The sequence below is a fragment of the Sinocyclocheilus grahami genome, unplaced genomic scaffold, assembly GCF_001515645.1.
Source record: "Sinocyclocheilus grahami isolate Dianchi unplaced genomic scaffold, SAMN03320097.WGS_v1.1 scaffold1557.1, whole genome shotgun sequence".
Classification (NCBI taxonomy): domain Eukaryota; kingdom Metazoa; phylum Chordata; class Actinopteri; order Cypriniformes; family Cyprinidae; genus Sinocyclocheilus; species Sinocyclocheilus grahami.
This window is the reverse complement of record NW_015506736.1, coordinates 168,917-190,482: the sequence shown is the minus strand read 5'-3', so window position 1 is coordinate 190,482 and position 21,566 is coordinate 168,917. Positions and strand designations below refer to the sequence as shown.

The 21,566-nt window shown below is 36.3% G+C and overlaps 2 protein-coding genes across 4 annotated transcripts; one reads left to right on the top strand and one right to left on the bottom strand.

Moving 5' to 3' along the window:
* Window positions 1-2,138: 2,138 nt before the first annotated feature.
* On the bottom strand, window positions 2,139-10,126 carry LOC107571176 (5-hydroxytryptamine receptor 3A-like). Its single transcript, XM_016257466.1, has 9 exons — window positions 10,105-10,126; window positions 8,691-8,842; window positions 8,209-8,253; window positions 6,883-6,989; window positions 6,473-6,642; window positions 6,012-6,130; window positions 5,443-5,653; window positions 4,626-4,769; window positions 2,139-2,431 (listed from the first exon to the last, which is right to left on the bottom strand). Exons 1-9 carry the CDS (start codon window positions 10,124-10,126, stop codon window positions 2,139-2,141), a joined length of 1,263 nt encoding a protein of 420 aa, XP_016112952.1.
* Window positions 10,127-15,057: 4,931 nt separating this feature from the next.
* LOC107571177 (serine/threonine-protein kinase 19-like) lies at window positions 15,058-19,266 on the top strand. 3 transcript variants are annotated; one of them, XM_016257469.1, is made up of 6 exons: window positions 15,058-15,385; window positions 16,337-16,482; window positions 16,630-16,865; window positions 16,943-17,040; window positions 17,114-17,261; window positions 17,352-19,266. In XM_016257469.1, the coding sequence occupies exons 1-6, from the start codon at window positions 15,307-15,309 to the stop codon at window positions 17,404-17,406; spliced, it is 762 nt and encodes a 253-aa protein (XP_016112955.1). In that variant the 5' UTR covers window positions 15,058-15,306; the 3' UTR covers window positions 17,407-19,266. The 3 variants fall into 3 exon arrangements, with proteins under 3 accessions (XP_016112955.1, XP_016112956.1, XP_016112954.1); XM_016257470.1 differs by having other exon boundaries at window positions 16,334-16,482; window positions 17,114-17,202; XM_016257468.1 differs by having other exon boundaries at window positions 16,334-16,482.
* The last annotated feature ends 2,300 nt before the right edge of the window (window positions 19,267-21,566 follow it).

Below are 21,566 nucleotides of genomic sequence, written 5' to 3'. Positions count from 1 at the left end.
TGACTGTGGCGAAAGGTGGAGCTGGGGATGGAGGAGGGTAATTTTTGCTCCGGAGCAAACTGAAAAGCTGCTGAATAATACTGAATAGAGCTTATATAGGAATGCCACAATAGGTGTCGTATTCCTATAGGTAGATGTGATCAGCTGAGAATCAGCTGATGCAAGCTTGACTCACGTGACCTGCCAGAACTAAAACTAACGCTTAATTTCTGTCAGGACCACTATCGTCAAAAGAGCAGCGATGGTTAATTTGCTCCGAAGCAAGCTGAAAAGCTGCTGAATAATACTGAATACAGCTTATATAGGAATGCCGCGATAGGTGTCGTATTCCTATAGGTAGACGTGATCAGCTGAGAATCAAGCTTGACTCACGTGACCTGCCAGGACTAACGCAAATGCTTAATTTTATTTTTCATTCTTAAAAAAATGCTATTATTGAATTTTTTTAAGATAATATTTTTGTTTTATTGACATTATTTTAGTTTGTCTTGTACATATTTTTTTCATTAGAACATATGACATTTTAAGCTACAACGCTACAGCGTGCCCCTCAGATGTTACAATGTGCCTCACCTATGGGGCAAGTTGTCACATTTCACTTCCATTCTTTTGGGGTAAATAAAGAAAAAAAAAATATGCACTGCAATTATGAAACAAAACCACATATTTGTACTAGACTGTGAAATTAATGTGGAAAAAAATATTATCTGAACCGCACACTCACACAGCTAATGAAACATCAACCTTAGAAATAAACAACCGTAACATTGAGATTATGCCGCTGAATACAGCGAACCCCAGTTGAAACGCATACACGAGAATGCTTGTTTCATTTAAACTTGTTCTCATGGCCTTAACTATCGGTGTGTCCTCAGAGCGATTAAGTTACATGCTCTAGACTACGTGTTGCTCCAGCTGTATGAACACAGATGCGTAAATGCTGCTGCAAATATGCTTTTTTCAATTAGCAGACCAGGTAGCCTAATATACACAGCGATATGGATTAAAACAGCATTCACTTATCTTAGATGTGGATTTCAGATGTTCTGAAACACGCTGCAACAGTTGATTTGTGAGCAGCGATGCTTAATTTGCTCCGGAGCAAGCTGAAAAGCTGCTGAATAATACTGAATAGAGCTTATATAGGAATGCTGCAATAGGTGTCGTATTCCTATAGGTAGACGTGATCAGCTGAGAATCAGCTGATGCAAGCTTGACACACGTGACCTGCCAGGACTAACGCAAATGCTTAATTTTATTTTTAATTCTTAAAAAAATGCTATAATTTAATTTTTTTAAGATAATATTTTTGTTTTATTGACATTATTTTAGTTTGTCTTGTACATATTTTTTTCATTAGAACATATGACATTTTAAGCTACAATGCTACAGCGTGCCCCTCAGATGTTACAATGTGCCTCACCTATGGGGCAAGTTTCATTTCACTTCCATTCTTTTGGGGTAAATAAAGAAAAAAACAAATATGCACTGCAATTATGAAACAAAACCACATATTTGTACTAGACTGTGAAATTAATGTGGAAAAAAATATTATCTGAACCCAATGTGGATTTACACAAACTGAGAAAGTCAAAAAGTGGTTGTGTCCCACTCTCCCCTATATACATTTAATATGTAAAATGTATATACATTTAAAGACAATGATTAGTTACAGTCTTATTTTGCTTCTGTAATTTATTTACAATAATATGCAGTGATAAATCATCCACAACATATATTAAGAATGACAAAAATGTTCAGTTTTGATTAAAAACATTAATAATAGTTTGAAGACGTGTCATCAAAATAACATTTGATTTTGTTATAATTAATGCTTGTATGGTTCTGTAATAATGGGAATATAATACAATTAAAATAGCATGTCAATTTCAATGGCATGCAGAAAATTTGCACATTTTATTAGACAGTAAGAATGACAAGTTATGCTATTTTGTATTTTGCCTTGTATTCATTCCCAAGGTTTTGTTGATATTCTAATAAATATGAATACATGTATGTGAACTGTACTTTAGTCAGTCATTACATTGTACAGTTTGAGACAGATTATATACACCAAACAGAAAAAAATACCTGATCTGAGAGGTCCTATTGAAACTATGAAGCGAAAGTGACTATGCTTATGTGTATGAGTAGTCAAAGTTGTCATCTTTATGGTGGGAATCATCCCAGAAGTCTAGATTATTAACCTTACAAATGTCTGCTCGGGTGATACTAATAAGAATTATGGCATAAATTATGTAGATGATTATAAAAAAGCCAAAGCAGAATTTGTCTAGGAGGTAAGCAAATGCCACTTTACTACGCGCCTCCTTTTCTCCTTTATCAATGTTCTGCAAAAATTTCACTATTTTCTGGAGCGAAGCCATCTCTGAAGCCAGATTACCAGACTGGGTTGCAATCACACCTGCATCTGTTGACAAAGACCAAATTAGTTATGTTATTGCAATGCTGATCTAATTAAAGGTGAAGTGTGTCATTTCTGCACCACTACCATCACAAAATTAAATCATGAGTGTTGAATTCACTAAATAGTTGTACAGCTTGTAGTATTTCAGTGCAAAATCCTGTGAATTAGTCACTAGCCAGTGCCAATTTTTAAATAAAGTCATTATTTTAAGCAGAAATTCACTTCCATTCTATAAACCCTTAAAGGGTTAGTACACCCAAAAATGAAAATTAGCCCATAAATTACTCACCTTCAAGTCATCCTAGGTGTATATGACTTTCTTCTTTCAGACGAATCCAGTCGGAGTTATATTAAAAATTGTCTTTTATCTTTCAAGCTGTTTAATGCTACTCAGCGGGTGTTGCATGCATCAGTCCAAAAGAAGTTAAATAAAAAGTGCCCATCCATTAAAAAAGTGTCTCACACGGCTCCGGGGGGTGAACAAAGGCCTTCTGTAGCAAATCGATGTGTTTTTGTAAGAAAAACTGTTGACAAAGACCAAATTATTTATGTTATTGCAATGCTGATCTAATTAAAGGTGAAGTGTGTCATTTCTGCACCACTACCATCACAAAATTAAATCATGAGTGTTGAATTCACTAAATAGTTGTACAGCTTGTAGTATTTCAGTGCAAAATCCTGTGAATTAGTCACTAGCCAGTGCCAATTTTTAAATAAAGTCATTATTTTAAGCAGAAATTCACTTCCATTCTATAAACCCTTAAAGGGTTAGTACACCCAAAAATGAAAATTAGCCCATAAATTACTCACCTTCAAGTCATCCTAGGTGTATATGACTTTCTTCTTTCAGACGAATCCAGTCGGAGTTATATTAAAAATTGTCTTTTATCTTTCAAGCTGTTTAATGCTACTCAGCGGGTGTTGCATGCATCAGTCCAAAAGAAGTTAAATAAAAAGTGCCCATCCATTAAAAAAGTGTCTCACACGGCTCCGGGGGGTGAACAAAGGCCTTCTGTAGCAAATCGATGTGTTTTTGTAAGAAAAATATCCATATTCAAAACTTAATCACTTTAATGTAGCTTGCGCTCACATTAATGTAGCTTGCGTACACAGAAACAGTTCCGGGCGGATGACATATGAGGTCGGCGTTGCGCATGCGCCGCTCAGAAGTGACGAACGTGGAAGCACAGCGGAGAGCTCAAAACAAAACAACGGTGACTTATTAGAAGTACAAAACGAGGATTTGCAAAGAAGAATGTCAGAGGATTTCGATATAAGCCAAGAGGAGACTGGTTTTCCTTTGCTAAAGTAAGGGAACTTTGCTTCCTTTGCTCCTGTTAACAAACGTTGGTTTTCACGAGACTCACCGGCTGAGTCTGTGCACAACTGTTGGCACAAGCTACATTAAAGTGATCATTACGTTTTGAATATGGATATTTTTCTTACAAAAACGCATCAATTCGCTACAGAAGGCCTTTGTTTACCCCCGGAGCCATGTGAGACACTTTTTTTATGGATGGGCGCTTTTTATTGAACTTCTTTTGGACTGATGCCTGCAACACCCACTGAGTGGCTTTAAACAGCTTGAAAGATCAAAGACAATTTTTAATATAACTCCGACTGGATTCGTCTGAAAGAAGAAAGCCATATACACCTAGGATGACTTGAGAGAATTTATGGGCTAATTTTCATTTTTGGGTGAACTAACCCTTTAAAGAATATTAGTTGTGTTCGTGGCCAACAGTAACATTTGCATTAGAATATATTTTGGTATGATTTCAAAGTCCCATTTAACAGCCAGTCTCCCAATGTGCAATAGCTGGACCAGCTTAAAAAAGGCCTTTTGAGTCATTTGAGCAGAAGAAGCAATTTATGATATAAGATGCCATTGTTGCAGGTTTTAATCATGATTTTAAGCATTTTACTGAAACGTGATTTTGTCAATAATATACATTTGTGTCGATTTCCCCATTTAAGTAGATGGATATGTTTGGCTTATTATGGGTTAAGCCCTGGCCTACATTTTTTACAGAAGTAAAATGCATTGCAAATGGCATTACATGTTAACTATAGGCCAATATATGAGAGCATATTGCTGTTGAAAAACATACACAGTCACACTTTTTGTGTTTGTTTCATAACTTGAAGCAGAGACTAAATAAGCCAATTGACCTTTGTGCTTCCAGTCATCTCTCACCTTTCTCCTGATCCAGGCTGTCATGTTGTGGTTTGGCAGAGCGTCTGCACAGTAAGAAGCTGTCGTCTATAGACAGACGTGTTAGCACTATGGAAGCCAGCGTACTCATGACCAAACACACCAGACAGAAGCTGAAGTGGTAATCTTTAGAGGAGAAAACAGAGAAAATGCCATCTACTTATTATTGTACATGTTGATGTGATACTAGTGTTTCTGACTAGTTATTATGTATATTAAAAGACTAGCTTTTAAAGTATGCTGTTAGAAAAAGAAAATATAAAGTATGTAGGCATTTTAAACAAATTTCTCATAAATACAGTGTTAAACCTTATGCAAAGAAAAAACATTTCCTCATGAATGATCAATATATTTAATGGTATATTGAAAATATACTGAATAATATATTACAATTAATTTAATATTACATAAGGAATTGACACTTTTCGTATACTGTGTATCATATATTTTCACATTATTATATGGGAATGAAACTTTATGAATATTACATGTAATGCTATTTTTGTCTCCATTTCTAAATACTTTTTATTTCTTTTAATACATGGTCAATGCATATATTGCAGTATATTGCAAAATATAAGCACTAGGAAATGTATTATATATTGCGTAATGTTTTCTAAACTGCCTGAGCACTTTTCCTTAGGATCTAATATTAAGTCATAATGAAGTCTGATATTAGGATTAAACATAATCATATTAGAATAACTTTACATCGGCATAGTAAAAATCTGCATATCTGTAGCATTTTGTTTAAAATGGAGCAGAATTTTTTTCTCTCTCTTTCTGTACTTTCACTTACGGAGGAGGGGGCTACAGTTGCCACTGCTAGGCAAGTGTTCATTGAGGATGAGGAGGAACATGGTGAAGCTAAGGACCAAGGTGACCTTAAAAGAGTTGCGTTCTCCCCCTTCAAATGGCAGAGCAAAGCTCACCAGGTCAGCCAGCAGTACCAGTCCACTGGGCAGGATCAGGGTTACAACAGCCCCGAAGGGGTTAATCGAGAGAGCGACCTGTTCAAAGATCAAAAGCAATTCATTAACAAGCCATTATTTCATGTCCTCAATTCACAAGTTAACCCATATGACAAGATATTAAAATTACGGTCTGTTTTCTTAGACTAGACTCAATCGCTGATTTTTCAGCCTAGTTCCAGACCTCATGTACACAGTCAGAGAAGGAGAATCAGAGGGAGTCTCAGAATTCAGTCTTTTGTAATTGTTTTTGTTTATATGGTGCTCACGGTGTATTTATTTCTGAAAACTGCATATGGTTGTACAATGGACCATTTATGCCTTGAGGGTTACAGGCAACAAGCTCTCTAAGCTCAATACTCTTGATCGGAGGTTTAGAATGAGATAACTGAATTACTTGGAGATAAACATGATTGGATGAATCCACAGTTTTGATCACGCCCCTAGTGTGCCACTCTCCTCGACTGCCGCCAACCAAAGTCACATTATCAGCGATCTGGAGAGTGAGCGCGCAAGCTGGAGCAAACAAACAAGAGAACATATTCAAGTTATCGAATATAACTTCCACGGGGAAATTCACGAAATAGTTGCTGTAATTCCACCTTAATCAAGCCATGAGATATTTAAATGAAGTCATTGTCATTCTTTTCAGTGCAAACACGACTCCTTTCCAATTAAAATAGGCTATTATAGACCGTATTTACCGTAAACTCTATTTGCTTGGTGCAAACCATGGAAAGCAGGCACTATCAGTAGGCACAAATTATTTGTAATGTCTTCATAATATAATTAGGAATATTTCTCAGGTTAAAAACAAATGGTCATAATCTTCTTAACAGCTTGTGATTTCAATCTTACTTTTCTGGCTCCATCCATTGATGGCCACAGGGCACGACCCCATCACAAAGGGGTAGTTAAAGAGGTTGATTTCACAGCTCACCATCGTGAACAAAACAACCGAATGGACCACAGTTCCATCCCGCCGCACCTGTACATCATTAGTGTACGGCTCCATGGTCGTTTCTATTCTGAGTGCAAACAGAGAGAGAGATTATGACATTTTAACAGCGTCACAGATTAACTGGCTTTTTTATGTGGGGGAAAATATCTGCCTTTATATAAAAAATATATATTGCTTGATATTTTTCCCAATGTCTTATTCTAGGCCTTGTGATGGGTTTGTGATCTTCTGATGGGTTTAGTTCCTCTGCAGACACCATAGTGAGCAGTATATGCATGGTATATATACAGTATGTCTTGAAACTCACGCATTGTCCAAAACTATCCGAGGAATCCAGATTTTATCAACTGGCAAAAGAATTGTTGGATATTTATATTTCTCTTGCATCCATCCAAGATCAGGATCGTTCCACAGCTGTGGGGAAGAAAATACTATTAGTCTAAGAAATGCATTATTTACTTTGCACTTTTGGCGATTATAAGAATATATTTTGAATTTTGTGAATGTTTTAGTGAAAGAAACAGCTTCTCATTTGTGACCGTGGACCGTTGTAAGTGTCAATTTTTCCAAATTGAGATTTGGACATCACCTGAAAGCTGAATAAATAAGCTTTCCATTGATGTATGGTTTTTGTTAGGATCGGACAATATTTGGCCGAGATACAACTGTTTGAAAATCTGGAATCTGAGGGTGCAAAAAAATTTAAATATTGAGAAAATCGCCTTTAAAGTTGTCCAAATGAAGTTCTCAGCAATGCATATTACTAATCAAAAATTAAGTTTTGATATATTTATGGTAGAAAATTTACAAAATATCTTCATGGAACATGATCTTTACTTAATATCCTAATGATTTTTGGCATAAAAGAAAAATCTATAATTTTGACCCATACAATGTATTTTTGGCTATTGCTACAAATATACCCCAGCGACTTAACACTGGTTTTGTGCTCCAGGGTCACATTTTGTTTTACAATATAACAGTTGTTTGAAATACTTGATTCTGATTGGTACTGCATGTAACAGCATTTAGGGTTGCAAAGGGGTGGAACATTTCCGGTAAATTTCCGGAAACTTTCCAAAAATCCCTGGAATGTTCCAAAAAAAATCCTGGAAAGTTTCCAAAATTTCTCGAAGGTTTCCGAAATTTACTGGAAACTGTCCACCTTTTTGCAACCCTAAACAGCATGTTCTGTTACATATTTTTGTGTAATGACACTAAACGGTATAATTGATTTTCCTACAAAGCTGTGCTATCATGTCTCATATCTCTACACACTCCGATTCTTAACACAAAATAATTTAAATTAAATGTGTTGTTTTGAATTATTTATTTGCATTGTAAGTAGCTGTGTATTATGTGGGATAAATATACAGTCAGCCAACCATTATGGCTGCTTATGTTTGAAATGCAAGTTATTCGATATTATCCTTGTTTATAGAACTGCTGAAAATAAGAAATATCACAATCAAAATATGCCTGCTATACTGAATATCAGCACAGTTTCTGCTGTTCTAAAATTCAGTACAACAGCGCTCTGATTTGTGTGAGTTTACGCTATAATAGTATTCAGTTAATTGAATTGGAGATGGTGACACTCGATAATTGTATTTCATTCAGGAACTCAACTCACCATGTTTACCTTGATACGGCTGGTCATTTTCATGTCTTTTGTATCCTAAAACATAGTGACAAAATTATTAGATACAGATGTTATAAGTATGTGCTTTTTTTAACATAGAAGATGATCAACAAGACAAAAGTGGCACTTACGAAAGACAATGTCTCGTACTGTATTGAAGTGATGTTCACTATGATGGTACAGTTATCACTCTGTGGTGCACTGAACAGTTCTTTCTGAACCAGAGAATTTGCCAGACAGCGACGATCACAGGGAGTCTCGGTGGAATTGGCACCAACAAATGCTATAGGACCAGATAAATGTTTATATTTATGCACTTGGCAGATGCTTTCATCCAAAGCAACTTACATTGCATTCAAGGTATACATTTACATTTCATCAGTTCCAGTGTTGGGGGTAACGCATTACAAGTACTAGTACAAGTACAAGTACTTTTTTCTGAAGATGATCAACAAGACAAAAGTGGCACTTACGAAAGACAATGTCTCGTACTGTATTGAAGTGATGTTCACTATGATGGTACAGTTATCACTCTGTGGTGCACTGAACAGTTCTTTCTGAACCAGAGAATTTGCCAGACAGCGACGATCACAGGGAGTCTCGGTGGAATTGGCACCAACAAATGCTATAGGACCAGATAAATGTTTATATTTATGCACTTGGCAGATGCTTTCATCCAAAGCAACTTACATTGCATTCAAGGTATACATTTACATTTCATCAGTTCCAGTGTTGGGGGTAACGCAACTTTTTTCAAGTAACTAGTACTAGTTACTTTTTCAAATAAGTAACGCAAGTTACTTTTTTCCCCAATTTATTGATTGGTAGCTCTCCTGTCCCCATGATGAGAGAAATCAGAAGATGTTACTGTAGTTCTAAAATAAATATGAATATGCATTAATTCATCTCACTCACAAAAAAAAACAAAAAAACAGATTCAGTATTCCTCAAAATGAATAAAAATAATACAACTCAGAATATGACGCAAACCTCCAATAATTAAATGTTAAACAGCACAAATATCCTTTATGTATTTAATCCCATTCTATTAACCAATGTCTCTGCTTCTGACCTTCGATGATCCAGTTCAACCGTATTAATAAGAAAAAATGACTCTAGACAAACACTTGTGTCTTTTTTTATTGCTGAAGTGTGTTGAAATTTCTTCTTCTGTATTCTACTGTACGAACGTAAATGTACTTTCCCTTCAGCCTGAGGCTTATTCATTTCACTTTTGGTGTGAAAAGGCTTTTATATCTGCCAAAAATATAACTTTTTTATTTTAAAAACAAACAAGCAAGCTCTGTCCAGATTTAAAAAGTAACGCAAAAGTAACGTAACGCATTACTTTCCATAAAAAGTAACTAAGTACCGTAATTAGTTACTTTTTTTATGGAGTAACGCAATATTGTAATGCATTACTTTTAAAAGTAACTTTCCCCAACACTGATCAGTTCTGGCTTTCCCTGCGAATTGAACCCATGACCTTGCCGTTGCTAGCGCCATGATCAACTGTTTGAACTACAGGAAACCGTCAGTAAACTACATGAAAAAGTCAGTTAAAGAGACCACGTTGTAAGTGAGGGAGTTCACTTACTTGAACATTCAAATAAAACGGAATGTTTTAGAATTAGGGATAAAAAAGGGCAGTTATGATACAAGTGAATAAAAATATTTAAGAATATGCACTGTTTCTACTCTTAAAAAAATGGTGTAGAAACTATTTTCACTCAGAAATTGCAAGTAAAATTCACAAACAAAGAAATGCCAAGTAACACATTGAATTAAATGTGAAATTTTGAAGCGCAACGAATTAAATGGTATTTTCTTATTTTATTCACAACTTAAAAAATTGACATTGAGCATGTTACTATAATTCCCTTTTACAGGCGGTCATGCTGGAGAACATTACTATCAGGTTTAGATCATTTCAGAGGGACATACAAACTAAGACTGATTATACACTTTTTATTATATTAAAAAATATTGCATTTTCACCAGTATTAATCTATAAAAATCATGCTATTGTTTATCTGCATGCAAATTATAATTATAACCACACAGTATTTAAATAACATGAGAAGGTTTACTACAACTGGAGAAATAATTTACCAAGTGGAGATGAACAGAGGAGGAGCAACAATGAAATCCTGTGTTGAAGAACCATTTCAGCTCCTACAAACAAGAAAAATAAGCAGTTCTACATTCTTTTATCAATATATCCATTTTTAAGAATGTAAAACTGATAAACATTTACCTTTGCTAGCAAACTCCCAGGTCAGATTCCACAAAGTGCAGCTGTGGCTTCTTTATAGTTTTTGAGGGAAACGAGGATCATTCGGCTCTTTTAAAGGGTCGCAGCTCTTTGAAAACCACATGAACGTCGTTACGCAAGACAAACACAATAGACCCAGCTCATATCTGAACCATCTATGTCCATTAAATCTTATCCTATATTTTGTGTAAGCTTGTCTTGTTACTAGATCTACAGTTTATTGTTAAACATCACAACAGAGCACTAATTACTTGCTGGGACAGTCAAACAGGAGGCCATTCAATGGTGACAAAGGCCACAGGAGGCCATACATGAGAACAATCACTGTACGTTAGCAAACCCTTCCACTAGGTTTTCAATTATATATTGTTTTCATTCCAGCCTGACATTTTCATTATATTTGTGATGAATTAGAGTTTCACTAATTACAAATAATAAACCTACAGTAATTTTCCTCCAGGTCTCTGGTTTCCCCTACAATCCAAAAACATGCAGGACAGGTGAAGTGGAGTTCATAGGAGTGTGTGTGTGTACCATTCAGGTATTCCCTATACGTTATGGGGGCAAAATGTTGTGGGGACATTTTTTTGTCCCCATGAGAAAAACAGCTTATAAGTCATACAGAATTAAGTGTTTTGAAAATCTAAAAATGCAGAAAGTTTTGTCCGAGGGGTAGGTTTGGGGTAGAAAATACAGTTTGTACAGTATAAAAACCATTATGCCTATGGAGAGTCCCCATAATTATAGGAATATCTCTGTCTGTCTGTGTCTGTGTGTCTGTCTCTGTGTGTGTGTGTGTACTGGTTTATATATCCTGGTGGGGACTTAAACCTGAATACACACAGACTCATGGGGACTCGTGTCACGGTGGGGACCTAAATTGTGGTCCCTACGGGTACAAAAGCTTATAAATCATACAGAATGAAGTTTTTTGAAAATCTAAAAATGCAGAAAGTTTTGTCCGAGGGGTAGGTTTGGGGTAGAAAATACAGTTTGTACAGTATAAAAACCATTACGCCTATGGAGAGTCCCCACAAGGATAGCTGACCAGAGAGAGAGAGAGAAAGAGAGAGAGAGAGAATGTGAGTGTGAGTGTGTGTGTGTGTATGCGTTTTTGTGACAAATGAGGACATAAATTTGTATAATGACAAAGACATAGGTATTACAAGGAGAAGGTGACGTTTCAGGACATTACCCCATGTCCCCACTTTTCAAAACGCTTATAAATCACACAGAATGGAGTGTATTGAAAATCTGATATACACATTTTAAAAATAAAGAGATTAAATAAAAGTGACAAATGCATACAACAAAATTGCAAAACTTAACATTTAAATGAAAAACAAAAAAATAAAGCTAAAAACAATTCAAAATAGTAAAGAACAAAAGGTATAATAATGATTCTAACATAACACTAAGCCAAACACCAAAAAACCAACTACATATACGTGTATGTACAACCACACACACACATATATACTGTATATGTACATACACATTTATAAATTCAATATATATATATTATTTCATTTCCATTTAGTTTGTTGAAGTATTAAAATAACACAAATTAAATCAAACTAAAAACTTAATAAAAGACCTATACAGACATAATAAATTCAGACATAATGTAACTAAAATTAAAATAAATAACAAATACAAATAATATAAATCAAGTGACAATTACAATCCCAATTCCAGAAAAGTTGGGACGTTTTGTGAAATGCCATAAAATCAAGAATATGCTATTTGTTTGTTCTCTTTGACCTTTATTTAATTGACTAAAGTACAAAGAAAAAATGTCCAGTGTTTTCGCCGGCCAACTTCATTTTATTTTGTAAATATAAACAACTTTTTGACAGCTGCAACACACTCCAAAAACGTTGTGAAAGAGCCATGTTTGTCACATCAACTTTTCCTTTTAATTACAATGTTTAATTGTTTGGAAAGTGAAGATAGTAATTGTTAACATTTTGCAAGCAGAATTTTTGTCCAAGCTTACTTGATACAAGACTTCAGATGCTCAGCAGTCTGTAATCATTGCTGTCGGATTCTCTTTTGCATGACTGGTTATATATTTTCAATAGGACACATCTATTCTGCAGGCAGGCCAGTGTAACACATCCACTCTGTGTCTACGAAACCACGCTGTTGTAGCACAAGCAGAATGAGACCTGGCATTGTCTTGATCTAATAAAAAGGACTTCCCATGAAAGTCATTACATGTCTCTGTACAATCCCACTATATGCCTCCATGTCAATGGTACCTTCACACATATGCAAGTCACCCATGCTGTTTGCTCTGCTGCAGCCACATTCTACGACAGACGTTTGCATCTGTTGCTGATGAAAGTCTGGATGGTCCCTTATTTGGTCTTTGGGACTGAGAACTCGACATCCGTTTTTCTCAGAAACAAGATTAAATGCGGACTCATCTGACCACAGCACACATTTCTACTGTCTTTCTGACTATCTGAGAGGAGCTCGGGCCCAGAGAACCCTGCAGCATCACTGCATACATTTGATGTATAGTTTTCTCCTAGAGTAACAGAGATTCAAGTTGCATTTATTGATGCAGCGGCAGACTGTGTTAAAGGATTAGTTCACCCAAAAATGAAAATTAGGCTGTGTTTTACTCACCCCCGAGGGATCCTATGTGTGTATGACTGTCTTTCTGACTATCTGAGAGGAGCTCGGGCCTAGAGAACCCTGCAGCATCACTGCATACATTTGATGTATAGTTTTCTCCTAGAGTAACAGAGATTCAAGTTGCATTTATTGATGCAGCGGCAGACTGTGTTAAAGGATTAGTTCACCCAAAAATGAAAATTAGGCTGTGTTTTACTCACCCCCGAGGGATCCTATGTGTGTATTACTTTCTTTTTTCAGACGAATCCAGTCGGAGTTATATTAAAAATTTGTCTTTGATCTTTCAAGCTGTTTAATGACACTCAGCGGGTGCTGCATTGCTTCAGTCCAAAAGAAGTTAAATAAAAAGCGTCCATCCATTAAAAAAAAGTGTCTCACACGGCTCCGGGGGGCCTTCTGTTTTTCTATTTTTTATTATCTGTGTTTTTGTTCTGTCACTGTCATTCTGTTACACTGTGGAGCTTCTGTCATGAAAACAAATTCCTCGTATGTGTAAACATACCTGGCAATAAAAACTCATTCTTCTCATTCTATTTAGTGACTGTTGTTTTGTTTTGATCTCTCCGCTGCGTTTCCGCGTGCGTCACTTCCGAGTGGCCGACCTCATACGTCATTCCCCCGAAACTGCTTCTGTTTACAACAGTGAGCGCAAGCTAGATTCAAGTGATTTTTACATTTTGAATATGGATATTTTTCTTACAAAAACGCATCGATTCGCTACAGAAGGCCGGAGCCGAGTGAGACACTTTTTTTTATGGATGGACATTTTTTATTTAACTTCTTTTGGACTGAAGCAATGCAACACCCGTTGAGTGGCATTAAACAGCTTGAAAGATCAAAGACAATTTTTTAATATAACTCCGACTGGATTCGTCTGAAAGAAGAAAGTCATATATACCTAGGATGACTTGAGGGTGAGTAAAATGCAGCCTAATTTTCATTTTTGGGTGAACTAACCCTATAAGTGACAGCAGTTTTCCGAAGTACTCCTGAGCCCATGTGGCTATATTTAACACCTGCTTACTGTTAACTGTTTCAAAACAGTTAAATTGGGAAATTATATAACCTTTTCACTTTGATTTTGCCATTGTCCCAACTTTTTTGGAGTGTGTTGCAGCCATCAAAATTTGTTTATAATTACAAAATACATTTAAGTTGACCAGTGAAAACGTTTTCTTTGTACTTTTTGTAAACTAAATAAAAGTTAAAGAGACAGAACAAATGACAGATTCCTAATTGTATTGCATCTTACAAAACGTCCCAACTTTTCTGGAATTGGTGTTGTAAAAAGTTGTGAATCATAATAAAAAATAAAGCGGTTTAGTACTTAAAATATTAATTAAAAAAAATAGCATTTAGACACTTAAGCCTGGTGGGACAGGTGAGGGGGAAAAGGTGGCCCACCCCTCTATGACAGGGGCCCAACATTTGTTGCTAAACCCCTGGGTGGCCTCTATGTTCCTGTGACCTTACATAATACATGTAGTTTTGGGAATGGATGGGTGGGAATCAACAATAAACAACAAACTGGCATTGAATCTCATCTGTGAACACAGGTCATGAGAGAATGTTAAAAGTGCAGGCTTACTTTGCCCCAGGTAGAGGACAGACTGTCTTTGAACCCAGTGACAAGTTGTTTTAAATCCCCCTTCAAATAATTAATAACAGGCCTATAAAAAAACAGAGTTATTAAGACTTTGTAGAAGATGTTTAGCAATTTCCCACTTTGATGTTTCAGACTAGACTTATCTACTCACACTTCAACATTAAAACAGACCAAATGAAACAATTATAGGGTTGTAGATCTGCAGTTTTAGGGGACAACAAATGCACTTCCTCTCTATGAGCACGTGCGTGTTGTTTTAATAGAGTCCGCCAGAGAGCAGCCGATGCGTTTAATTCATCCTGAAAGCAACGGAGGAGGAAGAGTCAGTCAGCTGATGTGTTGTCGATCTGTGGAGTGGACATTTAAACTCGAGTTAAAAAGAGTAGAATTTATGGAAATATATGTATTTTTGAAAACTAAAACGGTGTTCCTTTGTCACTTCAGCAGGACAAATGTTAAATATATAAAGATTTTGCGATATTCTCAGCTAGCATACAAGCTAGCTACATGAGGAAAAACTGTTAAATGAAGTAACGTTAGTGGCCGTGCATAAAAGTAAGAAATGAGCAGAAAAAGAGCCCTGATCGCAGACACGTTCTGTTTAACAAAGAGACGCAGATGTGCAGCTGACAGCGTGACCGGTAAGAGTCAAGGTTTGATTTCATATCTATAGTTTACCCTCATGGTTGCGTTTAAAACCTGTAAAAACATTTGCTTTTAAAACCAATCTAGTATGAGACTGATACATCATGACGTTTTCTAATTTTATAAAAACGTAGCTGACGTAATGTTTCAAGAGTCCTCCTTAAAATAATACTTTTGTGTATTATTATATGTATACTAAATATATATATATACACACACACACACACACACACAGGTGCATCTCAATAAATTAGAATGTCGTGGAAAAGTTCATTTATTTCAGTAATTCAACTCAAATTGTGAAACTCGTGTATTAAATAAATTCAGTGCACACAGACTGAAGTAGTTTAAGTCTTTGGTTCTTTTAATTGTGATGATTTTGGCTCACATTTAACAAAACCCCACCAATTCACTATCTCAACAAATTACAATACTTCATAAGACCAATAAAAGAAACGTTTTTAGTGATATTTTAATTTGTTGAGATAGTGAATTGGTGGGTTTTTGTTAAATGTGAGCCAAAATCATCACAATTAAAAGAACCAAAGACTTAAACTACTTCAGTCTGTGTGCACTGAATTTAATACACAAGTTTCACAATTTGAGTTGAATTACTGAAATAAATGAACTTTTCCATGACATTCTAATTTATTGAGATGCACCTGTGTGTATATATATATATATATATATATATATAAACATAAACATTAACTTCAGGTCTTCAGCCATATGAGTGTGTATGTCAGTAATGATCATTATAATGGCTATGTAAGCATCTTAAAGCATGTAAATATATTACTATACTCATGCTACTATAGGCTTAAAATACTACATTATACAGTATGTAACTGCTAGAATCTGTTTCTGCTGAACCCCTTTCCTTACACAAATGATGGATTCCCATCAGAGTTAGAGGATAACCATGCTGTTTGGTGTTTGTTCAGCAGATGGGGCAGCTGATATCAGGTCAAGCTTGCAGTATCTCATGACACTGTTTTCACGAAAGCTCTTCAATGACAGTCTCCCACCAGTGGTCCTAAAACACCAGCTGTACAGTTTACACAATGACAAAACCTCAGTGGACAAGCAGGTGGTAAGATCAGATTGCGTTACCTATAGGCCTCTCTCTCTCTCTCTATATATATATATATATATATATATATATATATAAATAAGATAACTTAACTTTATAATAACCTTAACACATTCCGAAGCTCTGGTCTTCTCTTTTCCTCGTCAGAATGAGTTGAGGGAAAATGGCGACCTGTTGATGTTCCAGCTGGGGTTCGACTCCGAGGCCTTCGCTTTGGTGTTTGCTGAAGATTACAGAACAAAAGTCCTGCAGGGGGAAGCTGGCAGAGAAACGTTGGGAACTGTGGAGAAATTTCTGGCCAAACTAATACCCGGCTGCTCCGATTTGAGTTTCAACAAGGAAAAAATGCTTAAGGAGTTCCTCTTTACAGACCCAGCGATAACGTAAAGACGAGGACACAAATGTTCGTATGTTGTTCGTTGTCTCTTGTATTTATTTGAAGATGCTTTTGGACTTGCAGGCAGCTGGTGAAATCGGGCGTCCTCACTGTGAGGGATGCGGGCAGCTGGTGGCTTTCAATCCCAAACTCTGGCAAATTCATTAAGTACTTCATTAAGGGTAGGTGTTTAACAAGAGATACACATACAGTGGATTTCCGTTGCCTGCTGTTTAATGTATTTTTTCCTAACAGGACGCAAAGCTGTTCTTGGCATGGTTAAGAAATCCAAATACGGTGAAATCCTCAAGACTGAATTGGAGGGACACCACACAACTTCACAGGTCAAATTCCAGATGAAGTATCACATTCATGAAATAATGGGAGCAGAGTTAGTGGAAAGGTAAGACTGCTGTATCATTGAATACATTTGAGTTGCAATTGCGAGGACCAGGTCTGATGTCTAAAATGTGATGTGTTTGTCTATTTGTAGCATACAGACAACATCAGGAACATTATTACGATACGTGGACGGAAACGTCAACTAAGAGCTCCACTCACTTGACTTGAATTGAACTGTGTAATGTATTTATTGCCATATTATTTTGGTTACAAACAGCAGAATCAACTGTGCACAATATATATATATATATATATATATATATATACATAAAATTTTGCCAAACTGACTTTTTTTTCCACTGTCTTTGTTGGCACCACTCAGGATCGCCACTAGTTAAGGTTTTGAGACCTTATGTCGCTACCAGTTACATGGCATTTACAGCTTAAGACAATTGTGTCCACAACTGAATGCAAATTACCACGGTAAATAGCAAATCACATACTTTCGGGAGTCCTGCACCAACCTCACAATTCAAACCGACTGCTGAAGGCTAAAATCGGAACGACAGAAGGTTGGGCGGAGCTACATAAGGTTTCTAATTGAAACAAAACGCAACTTTTTAGGGTTTAATCTAAATTTATTGCGTTTCATTATCTCTGTAAAACAAGTGACGTAATTTATACCCCTAAAAACAGGGTTACAATCTGGCTATAACAGTGCAGAAATCGCTCGATAGGGTGATCAAAAATGACGCACATTCTGTATCTGTGCCTCGGGACAGTTCAAGCAAGTATGTAAAAGTGTTAAAAGTCAGAATACCTTGCACATGATGTGCTGCTCAAATCAATAAGACAATCAATTGATTTCAGAATATAAACACATTTGACAGTTACATGTTATTAGTACAGTAAGAAGTAAAATGTAAGTGATTAAGTGGAATAAACCGCATCAAGAGAAAACGTACTAATTCCTGTAGTGTACGCTTTTGACAGTAGTCTCTCTTTTTGTAAAATTAGCAAATATAAAAAGTGTCAAAAAGAAGAACGTTTCTAAAAATGTTAACAAAAAAATAGATATGGCTGTAGATGGTGTATTATAAATGCCCAAAGAGCATCAAGGTGTTCATATACTGCTAAATTAAGATTGACACTAAATGTCCCATGTGATCCATAAGATATTTTTTTAAAAAGCCATTGTTGAACGCTGATATTTGGGGACTAAAACTAGTTCTGCCCATTCTGAGACTTCTTGACATACTGGGACCAACAAAACATTTCCTGGCCATCTTTCACCTTAAAAGAAAATTGGAAATTATACTTTGATTACACAAAAATAAAGCCTATTTTTAGGATCATGCATTATGATATATGACATTCCATTACAATTAAGCCCATTTTCCCAATCAAAGTTCTCATTATAGTAAAATTCATACAAAAAAAACACTTCATTAAAAAAAATTATATTGCAATAAGGGAAATTTAACTGTGACAAAAAGGTCCTAAAAAGAGGCTTCATTGTTTTTTTTGTTTTCTAAAAAATTTAGGAGTGAAATGTGGCTAGAACATGTTTTTGTGGCCTTAAATTACAGTATAACCTCCACAAAACAAATGGCAAATAGTGTGCACGCAAGTATACAAATCAGTTTGGACACCTCATCCTTCCATTAACAGAACCTCATGTTTCAGAAACAGGTGCGAGGGTAAGTTAACTTTATCGCTTTCAAAAAAAATGGGTTAAACCACAAGACATCGCATTTGCTTCACAGCAGCCAACAGTTAGTTCTGGTTTGCCAAATGGTTGCAGCCCTTTAGGGGGTAAAAAGCAACAAATGTGGTGGACACAGTACCGCCCCATCCTAATGTAGTGCAATTTGGCAGGATCTTCATTTCTTTCAAACGAAGACTGTAAACAAACCTTACGGGTTCTCAATGGAAGGAACCAACTTCAGGACATTGTTAACCATCTAAAAGTTCATATCCATTAGTCAAAGGCCGCAGGTCATCCAATAGTATGTGTCTGTCTAAGGGAGATGGGTAGGGGATAGATTTTTTACTACATCTATTGATAAAAGTTTTGTGAAGGTATAAAGTTGTACTGGTAATTACAATGGAAGAAGTGAGAAATGGAAACATGGTCTCATTTTTAACTTCTTCCCGTAGAAATACAGTTTGGATCACAGCAATCTTTCCTCAGAACTCTAGAGCAGCAGGCATTTCCTCCTCCTCTCCTTGACAGGGGGAGGGCAGAGCACGGCACGGATGGCCTCGTCAAACACCGTCTTAAGGCCGCGCTGTGTGAGCGCTGAGCACTCCAGATACTTCACAGCTCCTGTCAAACAAAGACAAGCACAACCACTTTCAACATAAGCATGACGTGTGAGAAAATACTGACTTTCCATTCAGAAAGCTTAGTAATGCGGATGCTTTTTATGGCACAGTAATGTGGAGCATTTACAACTCTGTGCACTTGTATATTGTAAAGCCCAAAGTATACTTTGTTTTTGTAGAGACATGCGGTATTCTCCGGTATTTTGTTGTTGTTGTTGTTCCATCTCTTTAGTTTTGTTTTCTACTGAAAACCACAAGTATACTTTAGGCTTAAAGGGATCGTTCACCCAAAAATGAAAATTCTGTCATCATTTACTCACCCTCATGTCGTTCCAAACCTGTATGAGTTGCTTTCTTATGTTGAACACAAAAGATGATATTTTGAAGATTGCTGGTAATCAAACAGCTGGTGGTTGCCATTGACTTCCATAGTTTTTTTCTTCCTACTATGGAAGTCAATGGCAACCACCAACTGTTTGATTACCAGCAATCTTCAAAATATCTTATTTTGTGTCGGAACACAATTTAAGATATTTCTGATGGAATCTGACAGCTGTCTTACCCTGCATAGCCAGCAATACAACTGAAATGTTCCCAAGTACAGAGACGTAGCAAGGAGATCTGTAAAATAATCCATGTGACATCAGTGGTGTAGATGGTGTATTATAAATGCCCAAAGAGCATCAAGGTGTTCATATACTGCTAAATTAAGATTGACACTAAATGTCCCATGTGATCCATAAGATATTTTTTTAAAAAGCCATTGTTGAACGCTGATATTTGGGGACTAAAACTAGTTCTGCCCATTCTGAGACTTCTTGACATACTGGGACCAACAAAACATTTCCTGGCCATCTTTCACCTTAAAAGAAAATTGGAAATTATACTTTGATTACACAAAAATAAAGCCTATTTTTAGGATCATGCATTATGATATATGACATTCCATTACAATTAAGCCCATTTTCCCAATCAAAGTTCTCATTATAGTAAAATTCATACAAAAAAAACACTTCATTAAAAAAAATTATATTGCAATAAGGGAAATTTAACTGTGACAAAAAGGTCCTAAAAAGAGGCTTCATTGTTTTTTTTGTTTTCTAAAAAATTTAGGAGTGAAATGTGGCTAGAACATGTTTTTGTGGCCTTAAATTACAGTATAACCTCCACAAAACAAATGGCAAATAGTGTGCACGCAAGTATACAAATCAGTTTGGACACCTCATCCTTCCATTAACAGAACCTCATGTTTCAGAAACAGGTGCGAGGGTAAGTTAACTTTATCGCTTTCAAAAAAAATGGGTTAAACCACAAGACATCGCATTTGCTTCACAGCAGCCAACAGTTAGTTCTGGTTTGCCAAATGGTTGCAGCCCTTTAGGGGGTAAAAAGCAACAAATGTGGTGGACACAGTACCGCCCCATCCTAATGTAGTGCAATTTGGCAGGATCTTCATTTCTTTCAAACGAAGACTGTAAACAAACCTTACGGGTTCTCAATGGAAGGAACCAACTTCAGGACATTGTTAACCATCTAAAAGTTCATATCCATTAGTCAAAGGCCGCAGGTCATCCAATAGTATGTGTCTGTCTAAGGGAGATGGGTAGGGGATAGATTTTTTACTACATCTATTGATAAAAGTTTTGTGAAGGTATAAAGTTGTACTGGTAATTACAATGGAAGAAGTGAGAAATGGAAACATGGTCTCATTTTTAACTTCTTCCCGTAGAAATACAGTTTGGATCACAGCAATCTTTCCTCAGAACTCTAGAGCAGCAGGCATTTCCTCCTCCTCTCCTTGACAGGGGGAGGGCAGAGCACGGCACGGATGGCCTCGTCAAACACCGTCTTAAGGCCGCGCTGTGTGAGCGCTGAGCACTCCAGATACTTCACAGCTCCTGTCAAACAAAGACAAGCACAACCACTTTCAACATAAGCATGACGTGTGAGAAAATACTGACTTTCCATTCAGAAAGCTTAGTAATGCGGATGCTTTTTATGGCACAGTAATGTGGAGCATTTACAACTCTGTGCACTT